Genomic DNA, 18,648 nt, shown 5'->3' with positions numbered 1-18,648 from the left:
CTTAGTGACCTTAGCGATTTTTTACCTTAGTGACTTTAAAAAGAGTGATCTTAATTTTTCTTTCAACAAAGCAATTTTTAGTTATAAATCTTAAATATTTTTTGTGACTTTTAATACCACTAGCAGTCTCAGGAACTGATTGTACCGTTTAATAGTTCATAAAAAAGATATATTATTGAATAACTGCAATTATAGTTGTTTTGTTAGGACGAAATTACTGATTCATTTTGGTAATGTATCTAACTTTTCAATTTTTAACAATAAATAACATCTTGAATGTCTTTCACCCATGAAATTGTATTATGTGATACATTTTGAAATCATTCAATGCATAATTGTGATTTATACAGTTATTGTGAACTACATTTCAGATTGACATTTCTTATAAAATACTTTTACCTCGCACTAAAGAATCTATGATTTCATCATCAAAATTGCCATAAAAGAATTTCAATTTATGTCAGATTAAAAATTTAAAAAACTACCAAATTAAGTTAAGAAAAGGAAAATCATTTAAACTTGCTTGTGTTAACCATTGTTGCAAATATATTTTACATTCGGTGGCAAGCCTTCCAGCTTGAAGTATAATTAAATATATACCATTGCTCAATATCTGCATATTGTTAGAAGCGTGGCAGAATAGGTTTTATAAACTCAGGTACAAATTAAATCAAGTTTGTAAACTCTATTACTTTGGACAAATAGTATATGTATATGAATGCTTTAAACGTAAATACATGTAATTATAGTTTTCAAAATATAAATTTATACTAATTCTTTCACTTTTTGTTCGACCTTGTACTTTATTACATGTATTACTAATTATAAGCAAGTATTTCAGAACCCAGAAAGAAAACAGCATAATTTCTACGTTTATAACATATTTTTGAAGATGAGTGGAAAAGATGTGTTTCAGCCTGCATACAAATGATGGTCTAACGGTAGATGTTACCCTTCACTGAAAATTTATAATGTTTGTTGAGCAATATATATCACTCTCACATTTGATGTTGCACCCGTTTTGCAGTTCCTTCCAGCCTTAAATCTGCTAGTAATAGTAGTAGAATGAAATGAAACGATGCAAGCGTGTAATAAGTATATCCCTAAGGAAACGGTGGTAAACCAATAATCGGAAGAGCACTTTCGAAACATATTTCTATAGGTTGATGAATATATTCTTGTTCATTATAGAGCAAGTTTGTTACAAGTTCCTCCATATTTGGTGCAAGTTCTGGGTAATCTTCCAATCCTGTAATGGTTCCATCAAGAATTCTGAAAAGAAAGTATTTGCTTTTAGATAATTGTATAGTTGATTTTGTTCGTCAAGGTGTTAACACAAACCTTAGCCACAGCAATACTGCACTTAATTGGCAGATCACTCATTTAAACTGTGTGGTGTTCCTGGTACCAAGTCATGAATATTTATAAGTGATAACAAGACGATTGGAAGTTTTGTCTGAGTTCTTTCCTTTTCTTCCACGTTCTCATTTAATCGAGTCTCTCATAATTATTCACTTCTGTTTATCATCTGTTCCTTTAAGTGTAAATTACATATGTGTGAGATGTTAAACTAACTACACCAATAATTATTTTAAAACGATAATTATTAGTAAAGTCAAATAAATTTTGAGGATGGACGATATAAATTGTTTTATATAGAGAAAGTATTTGTAGAAAACTCACGTTTTCTTTTAGCCTTTATTATAATTATTTGTGTTATGGGAAATAAATATTACATTACTAAGCTTTCGTAATTACGTACTCTTTCAAGTAACCACAATATACACTTCTTTGGTTAAAAGAAATTTTGACAGCCTTCCAGAGCCTGGGTCCAAACAAATTGAACTTAGATCCTTACGTCCATTTAATCTGTGATTGTAGGGAAATTTATATTTCCTTCATACTGAAATATAATAACATGCGTAGTCTTACAACAGCAATAGAATATTTGCACATTGCCGCCGAATAAATATACAATTAGCATATATATATATATATATATATATATATATATATATATATATATATATATATATATATATATATATATATAATCATAATAAATGACAATCATACAAACAAACAAATATATATATATATCCCTTCGTGATTTGCTGGTTAGTGCCACAGATCTGTATGGAGATGCTCATCTTACGGGTACGAATCGTATCTAGAAAATACTATTTTTTAAGTAAGGAAGGTGCATTATGTTGTAAAAATCATTCATGTTTCATGTATTATGTGTGGATCAGTGGCGTATCTTAGTTCAAAGTTCGGACTACCATTGACCTTGATATTGCGTTAATAAAATAATAATAATAATAATAATAATAATAATAATAATAATAATAATAATAAATAAAAATAAAGAAAACATTCATAGCAAATGCATAAATAGTGCCAAAGGACTATTAATGAACTTTAGTTTTCAGAAAATTGGTTGGGTTATTGGATTGGGGTTTAGCGACCTTTCAGTACCTAGGCTATAAGAGAAGTGGACATACAGCTTAACGCAAGGTCCGAACTGCATGTGTTTCCACAGGGAATTGAATTTGGAAATTAGTGCCAAAATAACGTACCCTAATCACATGCCCATGAAGAAGTTCACTCAGAAACAATCCTTAATTAAAGAAGATCTTGATAGACCTTACAGCTCTCAAGATGGTTGGACAGTAATGATCAATTTCACTAAAAACTTTTGAATGTTTAATATCATTTCATTGATTAACGTACTCCTCACTTACATCATGATCAAGAAAACAAACTGTATTTATGAACTCAATGAAACATTCCATTTTTTGAAACACTTTATGTTGGACATTATGCGGAATTTGTTTGCTTATGAAACTTTAAATAAATCATGCGTTTACAAAATTTGCAATGATCATGCTAATATAAAATAAGTCTTCGATTTATCATGCTTCAGGGTTGCAGTGCTAACGAAATTCAAGTGATTTTTTTTTTTTTAAATTTCAACCACGTATTAACTTTGCTGCTGAACAACACGTCCAACGAAATAATTTCGACAGTTTATGGTTATTACAAAACAAATGTTGTTTAGCATATAAAGATAATGCAAAATGGCATGATACTCACATTGATTTTCTTTTACTTTAGTCACCAGGAAAGATGCGATAGTAAGGTATATACTGTGGTGAAGAACGGCCTAGACTGTGCAGATTGATAATAGAATATGGTCTGCGCACGCACCAACTGCGCGAAATTAAAGCCCAGATATGATTAGAATCTAGTCAGTAGCAGATCTTATCACTCCTAATCTCGACAATGCATAAGGATGGAAAAATAAAAACCCAAAAATTCAAATTTAACTTAAAAGTTGGTCAACTCATTTTCATAATTTAGATTTCCTTGTTGAATGAATGATTGTTAAAGAGCATACTTAATAAAATCTCCACACTCATTATCAACAGAAATCAAATCCGGAAGTTTAAACAATTATATTTTTAATCAATATTGTGACACAAGGAAACTTGTAAACTTGAATATAGTTCCTATATATTAATAAACAACTTCAAAATTCAATAGTCTTTTAAACAAAGAATTCACTCTGCAATTGCTGACACTGAAATTTCACACATTTCTCTATTTTTTTTAGTTTGCAACAATGAAGAAAATAATTTCTGATTTAGTAATTTGATCCTTATTTCTACCTTTATGATAGTTATTTTTAGTTTGCAAACAATAGGGATATAATTACTCTGTTACACAACAAAAGTGCTTAGCCAAACAAAAATTAAGACACTCTTTTATTTTTATTTTCGTACTTTTTTCTCAGCTAGATGTAACCACATCTGCACATTCACGGATATCTAAGAAAACTATAAGTTGATCGTGGTGTTGCTGTGCGGCTATTGGGATGTGATATCTTGATTTAACTACCTGCTATAATTAAAAAGAGTTTGCTATTTCGTACGAGACAAATACATAGGGTTAGTGCATTATTTCGCATTAATATGCATAGTGCTAGTGCATGTTGACAGATTTTATGCGTGTTGACAGAATTCTTTCTTTCTCTCGTTGTATCCAGTAAACTTTAGGTTTTCGCTCTATCTTGTCAACACACCAAATAATGTTTTAGGTGACTTGGACCTAAATGGCAATATTGGTGCCAGCTACAAGGAATCTTGAAATCCCGTTAGGGATTTTTTTGTAAATTTTCACTCCTACATTTCCCTTCCGTTGGCAACACTGCAAGGTAACTTGTACCAGAAAATAGCCACGTCTCTCTTCTAATAAACAAGGTCTTATCCATATCAATCGGGTAAATGGTTTTTGAGCAATAAGTCACTAACTGAAAATGTAGGAAAACGCCAAAAATGACGTGAGTCCGAAATGGTCAATTACTGCAAAGTTTGCAAAGTCACCTTCACTATAAAATCTTCGTTTATAACAAACAGCAGTTACTTCTTTTACTCATGCAGCAATCTTTAGATTAGATTGACGCAGCTCTTCAGTCTTCCCTGTCCAGGGCCACACTATTAATTTCTATGTACTTTTAGTTCCCTATATCTTGTAGCATTTGATATCTATATTTTAATCGCGACCTTCCTCTATGTACTTTTCTAGTAGCTATGTAACTAATACCGTGATTTCTCCAAGTCTTATTCTTCTTTTTCTAAACATTCTTCCCAGTTAGTTGGAGTCAGCTTTTCGGATTGCTGTTCTCCAATTGTTTCTATCTTGTGTCATATTCACTGTGATACCACACTGCACTACTGTATATCTTTCTTCACACAATCGACCACTTCTTCTTTCATCAACCTCGCACTCGTTCCCCATTCAGTTCTATAGTATTCATTCGGTGAGCTACGTATTCCAAAGATCTTCTTACATATCCATACCGTCTAAATATACATTCTTGTAGTTTTTCTACTACTAGTCTCATTTTAACTCTTTCCTCGGATCACTACAGTCCTAATTCTGTCCTTCAATGTCATCTCTGTAACATGCAATTTCTGTTTCTCTTTCCTCTTCGTCGTTCAATATTCCGCTCCGTATAATGTGGAAGGTCTAACTAGTGTTTTGTAAATTTTTCCGTACAAATTTCGGTGTAAATTAAAAATGTATTGGTATCGTACGGTCACAGAACACTCCAGCTACATCTCTTCATTTTGTCTAACGGCTGCTAATTCTGCTGTTTACGTTTTCTTCTATTCCTACATTTTCCTGTAGTATTTTTTCCCGCGTTCTTCGCAATTACTACTTCTTCTTCCAGTTGTATTATTCTATTTTTAATTACACTTTTGGTCAATGAGCAATTGATTTTACTAACTCTCTGCCCTTTCCTCTTTAAAGTTCTTCACAAGTATCTAAATTGTCTTGCAATGCTCTCCTAGTCTCGCTGACTAGCAAAATGTTGTCTGCAAATAGCATATTCCAAGGTGCTAACTCTTGGATACTTTTTGTAAGTTCGTCCATCACAACTGCGAAAAGATATGAGCTAAAAGTAGATCACTGCTAAAGTCTCATTTTCACACTGAACTCTTCCGTTATTTCACACACGCTTTTCACTTCTGTTTTCACTTCTTCCCCTTTGCTATACTAACTGCCTTCTTGGTGCTTTTTACTTTCTTTGATTCTTTCAGATCTTGTTAACTACCAGACTTTTGCATTTTTCTGTTATTCCTTTTGTACTTCACGGTTACTTGAACGTTTATATTCTACCATCACTTTTCCTTATTAATGAAGTCTCTTCAGTTTGCATCTCTTACAACTGTTCTTGCTTTTTAGGTGGGTGCTACCGATAGTCTTGTATACTTCTTTTTAACGTGTACCTCTTCTTGCTTCATTTGCGATGTTGTAATTTCTTTTAGAATCAATACAGGTTTTGCCATCTAGTTTTTACCTCCTCGTTCAAACAGTAACGTTGCGAATTCCTCTTCCTACATTTTTCTTGATGCAGATATCGGCTACTAGAAGGTGGTGCTAGATTCTCATCTGGTACTACATTGTTTTCCCTTGGACAAGATAGGTTTCATTTTCTCCATGAGATTGGGTTTGATTCTCGGCAGTAACTCATATGACTCAGAAGCCTTGTTAAGCCGTATGCCCATGTTTTATATAGGATCACTGCTCAACGGGACACCAAACTCAAATGTAACCAAGTAACCGGCATAACCGTGGGACGTTAAACTCAAAGATTTCATTTCATTTTTTCAAATGTAACTAAATAACTGTCTTTCTTCTTATAGAAGATATTCCGAATACAACATCGTATGCTTTCACCACTTCTATAGTAGAATGTATTTAGCTTTCTCATTTCTATCCTCCAACCCAAGTCTTCCATATATCCTTTCATTTTCGTATCTTAATCGACCTGCTTGTCTATTTAGATCTGCTAAAAAAACATTCTCATGTAACGAACAATTGTGCAAAGTAGTATCTAGCTCCATTTAATATTGTTGCTGTGTCTCTTCATCACAACCAACTTGTAGTGCATAGGCGCTAACTATATTTAAGGTTTCTTTTCCTCCTAGTTTTAACAATATTCTGCCAAGACGATGTCGAGCCAAAATCCGGAGGATCAGGATTTTCTATGTGCACCTTTATTCTTAACTTAAATGTACTATTACTCTTAAAATTTATCAGACTAATGTTAAAATTACACAACTACCACTAAGAGGTACAGAACTACAACTAAATTTACTGATCTGCTGCTGCTGAAAGTTACCAAACTACTACAAAATTAGCAAATTATCAGTAAAATTGCTAACCTAACACTAGGGTTCACGAAATATTTGCTTTAGAATGATCATAAATTAAATCTATCTTTACATTACCATCTGACTCTTGCTTGGTATATCAAATGTCATTTCTCGAAGATTGCTCAACGAAAACTCCACATATATTTCTCATATGAAAAAAATGGTGACATTAACCGCCCTAACTAACTAACTAACTAACTCTATGGCCTAAGGAACCGGGAGGTTGAATGCCGCGTTCAGAAAAGTTCTCCTCTGACTTGTATCGTTAGCCAACTGGATCCAGTTTCTACTTTGTATTCCTATTTCTGCGAGATCCATCTTAATAATGTCCTCCCATCTGCGCCTAGGTCTTCCTAATGGTCGCTTTCCGATTGGTCTTACAGTCAAGACTTTGAAAGCGTTTCTACTTTCTTCCATTCTAGCTACATGACCTGCCCACCTAAGCCTCCTAGACTTGACGACCCTAACAATGTTGGGTAAACCGTATAAATTATGTAGTTCCTCGTTATGAAGTTTCCGCCATTCCCCATTCCCGTTTTTCTTGGGTCCGAATATTCGTCTCAGGATCTTTTCTCAAATACTTTCAGTCCATGTTCTTCCCTCAGAGTAAGCGACCATGTTTCGCAACCATACAGAACAACAGGTATGATTATTGTTTTATATATTTTAAGCTTCAAATTCCTCGACATAACGGCCCTACTTATTAAATTTGATTATAATTTGTATGGTACTAAATTTATAACAATTATGCTATTGTAAATAATCATGCCGAAAAAGATTTTTTAAGTACCGAAATAATTTGAACTGAGACAGAATTATACTTCTACTCCAGTATCTTTCTTTAATTTTTTAAACATGAGCTTATTTGTAGTCAACATAAATAACATTAACCGCACATAAAGGAGTGTTTCAAAATATAAGCAATCATACTGTCTCTTCTTTTCGAAACATTCCTAAGTATACTCTCCTTTTCTCCTATCATTTCCAATACTCTTCCATTTAATACTTTATCTATCCTTCTAATTTTTAGCATCGTATATAACACAGTTTTGAAGTGTGATATTCTGAGTTTTTCTTCTTCTTCTAGCTTCCATAGAGACCATGGTTCACACTCATGCAAAATCACAATCCATATATATGCTTTCATCATTTTCTCTTTTAATTTTATGTCGAGATTATTAGTGAGAAGTTTCAGTTTTTCCTCGAATGCCTTCTTGGCATGAGCTAATCTGGATTTTACATCTTCTCTGTAATTATTATTGATTCTTATTTTACTCTCTATGCAAGATAATTCATGTACCTCTTCTACCAGGTGAACTCTATTTGATCTTATTTCTATGGTTATTTATTTTCCTACAATTTCATAACTTATTTTTCTCTTGTTGATCTTCATGTTGAACCTGGTGGTACATACTTCCGTTATATATTCGGTTTAGACCTGTTCATTTTTTTCTCACTGTCTATCAACAGCACGATACCGTCCGCAAATCCAAGTGTGTTTCATTTGCTGTCCATCAAGAGTTATTTCTGAACTTCAAGTGTTCTTGCTTTCTTTCATCGCTTCTTCAAAGTTGGGATTAAAAAAAATTCTTGACAACAAATATACCTGCCTAATTCTTTTCTGAATTCCTGCTACTCTTTTCTCTCCTACCTCAATTGTTGCTCTGTGTTCTTTATATAGGTTAAATGTTATATATCATTGTTAATGTTTATTTCTGATTTCTTCAGACTCTTGAATATTTTGTTCCATTCTGTACTATCAAAGAATTTCTCCAGCTCACCAAACGCTACATAAGTTGTTTTTTCAACTTAGTTGCATATCGCTATTCATTCTGTTAATGTAAGTATTATTTATCGCATACTGATATTCTTGCGGAAACCAAACATCTCTTTTGTTGATACATCTCCTGTCATTGGTTCCAATCATCTACATATTTTGTGGTCATTTTTTCTGAAACGTATGCAACCAAGTTTATCATTCTGTCCTGCCCCCATTTCTCAGTATCTGGAGCTTTCCATAGACCAGCATCTTGCTCTTCTGATAGTCTGTACCTTTCCTTTTTCCTAAACGTTATAAATTATCTTACCAAACCTGTCCTGAACTTCCTGTCCCTCAGTTCGTATGCGTTCTACTAATATCGCTCCTTAACCTGCGACTTTTCAATGTTTCAGATATTGTAATGTTTGGAGCTTTACAAGACGAATGCCTTTAATGGATCTATAAAATGCACTTTTCATGTTTTCTGAACTCTATCTACAATTGGAAATCATTTGCTGTTTCTTCTAGGAAACGACGTTAAACTGTCTAATTATTTAACAAAGTTTAAATCCAGTAATGCAATTACTCAAATATTATATACGCTGTAAACTTATGTATAACTTCATTCAAAGGAATGTGGACAGAAAATCTAAAGAGAAAGCGTAGAAATTTGTAACAGTATAAGGTAATAAAAATTAAAATGTCGGAGAAATATAACAAGATTTTTCGTAGATACTTATGGAAAAACATAATAAAATTAAATTGAAAAATAAATATGGTGTAAAACCTATAAATAGAGGAAAGAGGTTAAGGGTACACGGAAAGAAGGGGCTAATTTACATTTCACATTTCTTTCAGGAGAAATAATTTAAAATGTTGATGGACCCTTTCTTTTCCTGTAGAACATTTTCTTCTTTTGTGAATTTCTCTGCAACGAGTCGCTTTATTTTTTACAATATTGGTAGTGCATACAATATTGCTAGTGATAGTTAGAAGTACAAACTAGCACTAACAGGTGGTGTCCATATCGGCTTTTCGCAAAAATTGCATTAAGCTCCTTTTTTCAGTGTACTCTTCAATTGCTATATTTTTTATTATTGGCCTTAAGAACATAGGGTGTATTATTGGTTTTACTGAATTCATAGTTATAAATAAGGGTTGTTATGATAGCATTTTGAGTAAAAAACATATTCCTACCACACATGTAGTGCAAACATACAACGGTTGTTAGAAATGCGTAGTTTTATTAGACAAAATTGGAGCTATACTCACTTGCCCTGGAGGTACTTTATTTGTTAACTTAAACTATTACTTACTCAAAATTTGGGAATTCAGATCCAAATGATACGAAGTCATAAGAAGGAGAACTAAAAATTATTTCTATGTTGACGTGATCAACAGTAACATTTGCTTCTATATTTCCATCTAATTCATATTCTTCGAATCTAAGCGTGTAATTAGTAAATACCTATTAAATGAGAGTAAATATCAGTAATTAATAATAAACTTCAAGAAAATTTGTTGTACATACTGCTACCTAATTTAGACATAGTTAGTTGAATTTTGATTTTGTTCACAGGCATACATTTGCTATCTTTCGTGCCTGTCATTAGTAAATTTAATTATTACTCTTAGGATATTTGCATTAGCGACATACAGTTTTATACGTCATGAAAGGCAAGTATGTATATAGGCGGCCAATTGTATAATTTATATTGTCGATTATTAAACATGAAATATTTGTGTTTCTTTACACGAGAGTAAAATCATGTTTCTCCCTAATCAATATTAACAAATCAATTAGTTTCATTTTAACCTACACCATGCAATCAATATGTTGCTTCAGCATTACGAGATTTTCATCTACAAAAGAATTTACACAAGAATTGTATTCGTTAAAACCAGAAAATACGGAAAATTAGCCATTTATAAAATAAAACTAGTGTAGAAGTGCAATATATATGACCTGTATAAAAATCATAATACTCCTTACGCACGTATAGCGTGGCGTTAGAGATAGAAGCGTTAGAATAACTGACTAGTGTGCAAATTAAGTAGAATACATTAGTCTTTCGAAGAATTAAGACCAGTTAAGGTTCTTAAAATTTAACATCTTGATATTTTTGATGCTCTTGATTTAAAATGCATTGAAATTGTTCATTTTCAAATTTAATGAGGATGTTTGTGATGAATCTTTCTCTCAGAAAATTTGTCCGAGGGACTAAAATCTAAATATGAAATGATTACAGTGAGACATTAGTTTGTATTTGCTAAAGGTGCATGCCGTACACATGAGTGATACGTAATAAAAATTGAATTTTATGTCGTTCCGGGAAACCCACTTTTCCGCCAGGAAGTATACTAGAAAAACACTGTGAATATTGACACAGCCATTCTCGTGATATTCTTTAACATTACGTGAAACTTTCCATGTACTGTAGTCATCTGCTGCAGAACATCGTCTCTCTTCTAGTTAGTTCTTAAGTCCGAAACTTGTTTTTTTTTTTTCTATATTGAACGAATGTTCAGCCATTGTCCTCTTGTTAAACGTTTCGACTACCTTCACTACATTTTTATTGCCATGAGGATTAGCATTAATAGTTAATACTATGCTTTCTAATATTTCAAAGCACTATTGCACAAAATTAAAAGCAATTACATCTGACCTTATTTTAGGAATTATCGTATCCAACAAATCCCTGTTAGCTTACATGAATGAATGGTGCTGTTTATAAAAGCAACAGTAAAGGAATTTAGTAATGCTTAAAATTTGTTTGCGTGGCGGAATTCTTAAAAACGCAGGGCTATACAAGTGCAATTCTCGTTCGGAACGAGGTGTGGTAAGATAGCTCCCTTCAAGAAGTCCATTAAGAAAGATATCAACAATTTATCATAACTGGTTGATTATGTACACAGACAAGAAACGGCTCTCTGTAGTTTCTGCTGAGGGTGTTGAGCGTGTACGGAAATTTTCCAACAGGCTCCTACAGAATCCATGCCCAGAGCTCGTAAGCTATTCTTTTCTTAACAGATATTATGGAATAATACCTTTCCATGAAAGCATACAAATTGCAATTTTGTCAGCAATTAAAGAGTAACGGAAAAAATTGAATTATGTCCGTTTTCCTGTCATTTCCAACCCATATATAATGTTTTCGAGCACATTATTTTAGTAATGAATCCAGATTGAACATTAATGGAAAGATTCATTGGCACAACTAGTAAAGTTGGGAAACAGAAAATCCGCGCAGTCATTAAAGCTGAATAAACTTCCCAAAGCTTAATGTGCTTTTTGAGTCATTTTACATCAGAAACTAAACATCACGTTTGTCTACGTGGATGACACTAATACTGGAATGTCAACTTTCGACATGCTCAAACTTTCGTTAACGACACAATTAAATGAAAATTCAGATGGTTATCTGTTCCAACAGGATGGGACACCGCCTCATTATTATTATACAAATCTTGCGTACTTTAATGAAGTGTTCCCAAGACATTTGATAGGATGAATCACCCTATGGGAGAAAGCTCTTTCGTAATGACCTCAAGATCACCAGAATTAACCCCACTTGATTTTTTCCTGTGGAGACACATTTAGGATATTGTTTGCTTACTCCTCTTTCACGAAACCTTTGTGAACTACCAATAGTGAAGACGCTGGCATTGCGATGACACTAAACATGTTACGAGAGTCAATCAAGAGTTATATTACCCATCGAAATGTAGCTTAATATTATTCGTTATATTGCTACACAGTGTAGATAAAAATAACAATAAACTAGTCACTGAAAATCGTAGATTATGTACCTTACTTCTAGGTCACCTCATGTATCAAGAATTGTATATGCAAACGTTACATAAATATATACTACAAAAATACTGCACCAGATTTCCTAATACTAAATTACTAATGAGCATATTGAACTGTACACAAATCTTTATGAGAGAGTCGTGTTGACTCAGTGATAGAGTGTTTACAGCTGATGCATGGTCTCCTTGGTGCGGTCATAGCAAGTGAGCTTTGTTCTGGACAAACACTGTGTGTGGGGGTTTTCTCGGGTTCCCTAGTTTCCTCTCACTTTCTTCATTCCACCCTTTCATTCATTTCTCAACATCGCCGTCTTCTTTATCCCAGCCGCCATAATCATGGGACGTAAAACATAAGATTTTATGTCATTTTATAAACTTTTATGATATATAAATCATAAGATACATAAAAACAAACACTTGAAATATATTTATATTTAAAACAATTGTTACTAAATTTAGATTTAAAATTGATAAACATTATTTCAGGACACAGTTTACTATATTCACTGTCATAAAAATGTAATTTCTGTTCTATTTATTTATTTATTTATTTCCTCCACAGATAAATCAATTTATAAGAGATTTATATAATTTCTTGCATTATTATAATAATAATAAGTAAAACAGAAATTTATAAATCAAAATCATACAAATCAAAGTAGTAAATATATCAAACTAGCAATAAGCCAATACAGTACATAACTTCCTATGCGGGCATTCCATAGATGAACGCATACATCTTATGATCTATAAACTCATATTCTAATTCTATATATAGTCATACATACACAAGGGCGCCCTAAGAAGAAATTTTACTTGGGAATATCGAAAACCCAATGTAATTTTTACATTAGTTACAGCAAAATTTGAAAAGTTGCTTATATTTGCGCCCTTGGAAACCAGAACATGGGCGCCCTTGTACATACACAATATATATATACTTACGTATACTATATATGCATATACATAAACCAATATTTATACATACAAAGTATATATGCACGAACACACAACGTATACATTTTATATACAAACATTCAGATTTTCACCATGGATATTGTACATTATTAAAAAAAGCATAAAACAATTAAATATGATTATCGCAGTTAATATAATAATACATAATATTAATTTCTTTTCTATTCAACTTAAGTTCGCACAAATACCTGCTTAATAATCCCTTAAACATTTTTTTCTTTGAAACTTAAGTCTAAGTCATCAATACTTCCAGCTATATTATTATATAATGAACATAATCTTATTAAAGGTGAGTTATTGTATGTGTTGGTTTTTGCAATTGTATACCATAATAATTTCCTCGTTCTTATTGTTCTTGATTTTGTATTGAATTTAATATACTGCGAAAACCTCACTGTTATCGAATTTATCATTTTAAATATACACATTTCTTGCACAATAACACAACTATCAGAAAAGGTTGTATAATTGAATTCGTCCAGTAGTCTGGAATACTAAATTTTATTAGTAATTGCAGATTGACCAGTTTTCTTGTAGTGTAGATACCTTAAAAGTATTTTCTGAATTGCTTCTAATTGATTGTTTTGAGTTATGTATTTCGTAGTCCAGATTATTTAGGAGTGTTCCATCTTTGACATTACAATGCTTTTGAAAACAGTTCCTATAACATCAATGTTTGTAAACATCTTGTTTCTAATAAAAATCCTAATTGCTTAAAAGCGTTATGTGTTACCAACAAAGTATGGTTACTAAAAGACATATCACAGCTGAAAGTAATACCCAAATCTTTATATGTATATACGCGTTCCAATTCTTTGTTGTCAATCATGTAGGGCTTAATCCATTCTTTATTTTGAAAATATCATGAATTTACACTTGTAAATATTAAAATATAATTTATTCTCTATACTCCGTTTATATATATTATTTAAATCCTCATTCAGTTTCAATACATAATGATCTTCCTGTATGTCTTTGTATAATTTTAAATCGTCAGCATATAGTAAACATTTAGAATATTTAACATATTTCGGAAAGTCATTTATAAAAAGGAGGAGCAATATGGTATATAAGTTTGAGCCCTCTGGGACACCGGAATTAACATTATAACTAAATGATCTTGTGTGATTAAAGTATACATACTGCATCCTTTGATACAAGTAGCATTTAAACAATTTTAGTAGATTTGATGAGAATCCAAAGCTTGAGAGTTTCTTAAATCATGATTAATTGTGTCAAATGCCTTTGCAAAATCAATATATATTCTGTCTACTCGTTTGCGATCGTGTATTGCTTCATGAACGAATTTAATAGAATTAAGTAAATTTGTTACCGTCGATCTTCTAGGGTAAAATCCATGGTGGTTTTCACAAATATAGATCTTTACATGGTTAAAAACAATAATATATTTGTTCGAAAACTTTCACTTGTGCACAAGTTATTACTATAGGTCGAAAATGTTCTATTTTGCTTTTATCAACATTTTTAAAGATTGGTGATACTTTAGTAACTTTCTAGATTTCAGGAAACATTCGGGTCTTAAGTATTAAATTGAAAAGTATAGACAGTGTCGTTAGTAGTATTTCTGAGCATGCTTTTATCATATATGTAGGAATGGCATTTGCTCCACATGCTTTCTTTAGGTTTTAACTTTTTAATAGCTTTCCAATACTCTTCATTTGACACTTTATCGATTACTAAACAATTGCTTACCTCCGTATGTTCTTCCTCAGGAAGGTTGTAGAATGATATACTTTTATCACATACTGATATAAATAATTTGCAAAACCGTCAGGAATTAGTTTGTTTGTGTTCAACGTATTGCCATTTAACGTCATACTATCATTTTCACTATTATTATTCTTCTGTTTACATTTTATATAGGACCAGAAAGATTTGACATCCTTTTAAAATCAATTTCGCTTTTCTTATTATAATGTTCATACGTCTTACAAATGATTTTCTTTGTATCCTTCCTTATCTTCTTATACATATTTGTATATATTCCGAGTCTTTCATGTGTTTCCTATAATATTCTTTTCATTTTAACTTGTTTATTATATCTTTTGTAAACCAGCATGGACATTTTCTCATACTAAATTTTCAAGTTTTAGGTACTGTATCAATGATTATTTTATTTATTATCTCATAAAATACGTTAATTGCATCATCAACATTATTAAATTGTTTTAAAAGCGACCAGTCAACTTCTGGAATTAATTAATATAGTTTTAAAAATAGCTTTGTGGAAGTTGAATACAAATTTTGTTTCATTTTTTAGTGAATAATTTTACCCTTTAAACGGAATAGTGATTTCTAATGCAGGATGATGGTTATCTTCATTTATAATTGGATATTCACTCTTTTGTACAAAAATACTTTCCGAAATATTACTAAGCAATAAATCTAAAGTTCTACAAAAATAGTTTTTGATATCAATTGAAGAATGAAGGTTTTATAAGCTTAGAAAATTAGCTAATGAGCGATGACATTCACCACCGTTCAAGAAATTATAATGTGTACCAAGAACTAGTGGTACATTAAAGTGTCCTGCCACTAACATGTTATAGTGTGTACAAGTAACTAGTAGTAGATTAAAGTCTCCAGTCACTAATGTGTTATTTTCTTGAGACAATTTTCTTCAAATATTTGAAAGTAATTTTGATATTGATTTAGACATGAACCAGGGGAAAAGTATACAATTACAACATAAAAAGCTTTACCATGTGCAACTACCTTAACACACAAATTCTCAAGATTATTATGTATCTCAATATTAGTGGCTGCAAACTTGTGTTTAATTGCTATGAGTACTCCACCGTCTTTTATATCTAGTATATCCTTCCTATAAACTTTAGAATTGTAGTCAAACAATTCTGAGTCGACAATATCAGGTTTAAGCCAAGTTTCTGTTAATATAATTATATAATAACACTAGCCTGCGAATTTTAACTTTTGGATCATTGCATGAAGCATAGTATGTCACGTTTCATACTTTCGGTGTACCGAATTCAGAACAAAAATCAGTTTAGTCATTGCACATCAGGTTTTCTTACAAATTGCATATTAACATTGCCAATATCAATGTATCTAATGGTTTATTACTATTCATAACACTGCTACGAATACTAGTACATTACTAATGTAAACAATAAATATCTTATATTTAATATATCTTATAATTATATAAACAATAATTATATCTTATATTTGTATTTCTAGTGCTGTGTGCGACAGTAAGTTAAATCGTAATCACAATATTAGAAACAAACAAACCGAGAAAACGGAGAAAAAAGAAGCAATGTTTATGGATAAGCATTCACTATAAATCAGTGAGACTCTTAAACCAAGAAAACGTAAACTCCATAGTGTTTTTGAATTTGTGCTCTCATCTGCGCCATTTTAAAGGAGGAAACAAAGCACCTATGAGTCATGACATGCCGCACAAAAAATCCACACTAGTGGGTTTTACGCCTCTTCCCTGAGAAACTGCGTTTAGTCGCGGCCTGCTTGTGACTAGCGGTAGAATCTTCTCTCTGCAACAACCAGCAGTAGTCTACAAACATGTTGCAATTCCATTTGCCTTGATAACGACGTTCGAGTTCCTTGAGGTCCTGATGAAATTTCTCTCCTTGTTCCTCACTCACGACTCCAAGATTGTCTGGAAAATAGTCCAAATGGGAAAATAACATATGCACTTTCAAACTCATGTTACAACCCAATTCTTTAAAACACAGTAGCATTCTTTCCACCATGTCTTTGTAGTTTGGATCCTTTCTGTTGCCAAGAAAGTTTTTCGCTACATCTCGGAAAGTTTGCCATGCTGAACGCTCGTTCTGGTTCATGACATTTTCAAAATTTGCGTCACCAAAAAGTTTCCTAATATCTGGCCCATCGAAGATGCCCTCTTTAATTTTTGCATTGCTGATGCCAGGAAATTTTTGACACAGATATTTAAAACACTCATCTTCAGTATCTAGAGCCTTTACAAATTGCTTCATTAAGCCAAGCTTAATGTGAAGAGGAGGTAACAGTATATCATGTGCATTAACAAGACTTGCGCGTTGTAAGTTTTTCGAACCAACATTCCACTACCTATGTGGCCATTCCTTTTTTGAGTCCAGTGGACTGCCCTTGTCCGACTGTCCCACTCACACAGAAAGCATGGGAATTTGGTATAACCTGACTGTTGACCCAACAGCAGGCCGATGACCTTAAAATCTCCACATATTTGCCATTGATGTTCGTGGTACTTTATCTTGTTTAACATCAAATCAAGGTTTTCGTAGCTTCCCCTCATGACAACAGAATAAGGAACTGGAATGGATGCTAGCTTGTTTCCGTTGTGTAGGAGTACACACTTCAAACTCCGCTTGGAAGCATCGATGAAAAGTCTCCATTGGGAACGATCATAGACAGGCAATCCTAATTCTAGTATTAACTCCGGAATGTTGTTGCAAAATACTATATTATCTTCTGCAGAAAAGAAAGCAGCAAATTCTTGTTCACGATGCCTGTACCAATAATACGTCGTTTCAGGCATCAACAGGTTTCTCTCCTTTAGTCGTGATCCCAATAGTTCGGCAAATTCCTTTGTGAGACCAAGGTCACGAACTAAATCACTTAAACCACTCTGTTCGAAAAGTATAGGCTCTGTTGATTCTTGTGGGTCAAAGTCCGAATCGTGATTGCTTTCACTAGGAGATTCGGAAGAGTCTTCGTTTAATTGGTCTGGTGGCTGTGGGACAGGTATGTCAGGACCATGGGATACTGGTAAACTGACGGATGGAATTGTAGTTGGGTAAGAAATTTTAGCCCTGTTCCTACTGTTGAAACCTTTCACATTCACAGAACAAAAGTAGCAATTGGTGCTGTGGTCAGTAGGCTCACGCCACACAGTGGGGATTCCAAACGGCAATGCTAGTCTTTCACCATTCATCCATTGCCGCAGTTGTTCGATACATGTTCGACAAACCTTATGTGGTGCCCACGACTTGTCCTGATCCCCTAATGGTATACCAAAATACGCAAGATAAGCCTTTCGTACAAAGGAAGTTATATTGTGCCGTTGTTTCATGTGCACAAATGTCCCACATATATAACATAATATATCTGGATTATTCTTACAACCTCGACGCTGCATTCCGAAAAGTCTGCGAACAAGTACTTCACTTTCGTCACTAAATACTAAGCACACACCACGGCATTAGGGGGCTTCAAAGCACTGAACACAGGTAGTTTACAACAAAACTGTATGAATCATTCGCAGGAAAAGCAATATAGGAAATCAAACAAAGCCACTAGGCGTCACTATCGCAGGCGGACACGATAACCTGTTGCTTAGCTACCGTTACAACATTTCACGCCATAAGA

The 18,648-nt window shown here is 32.8% G+C and overlaps 1 protein-coding gene across 2 annotated transcripts in view; it reads right to left on the bottom strand.

The window, feature by feature from the left end:
- Positions 1-815: 815 nt before the first annotated feature.
- LOC145691911 (uncharacterized) overlaps positions 816-18,648 on the bottom strand; it is a 144,622-nt gene continuing 126,789 nt past the window's right edge. For both annotated transcript variants that reach the window (XM_081767217.1, XM_081767216.1), the window contains exons 5-6: positions 9,801-9,952; positions 816-1,272 (exon numbers count right to left, since the gene is read on the bottom strand). In XM_081767217.1, coding sequence (XP_081623343.1) covers positions 1,104-1,272; positions 9,801-9,952 — 321 coding nt within the window. In that variant the 3' untranslated portion in view covers positions 816-1,103. The remainder of the gene's footprint in view (positions 1,273-9,800; positions 9,953-18,648) is intronic.

Source organism: Thermobia domestica, chromosome 8, assembly GCF_964235325.1.
Source record: "Thermobia domestica chromosome 8, izTheDome1.hap1.1, whole genome shotgun sequence".
NCBI lineage: Eukaryota > Metazoa > Arthropoda > Insecta > Zygentoma > Lepismatidae > Thermobia > Thermobia domestica.
The sequence above is the reverse complement of the archived record's forward strand: the minus strand, read 5'-3'. Positions and strand labels throughout refer to the sequence as shown.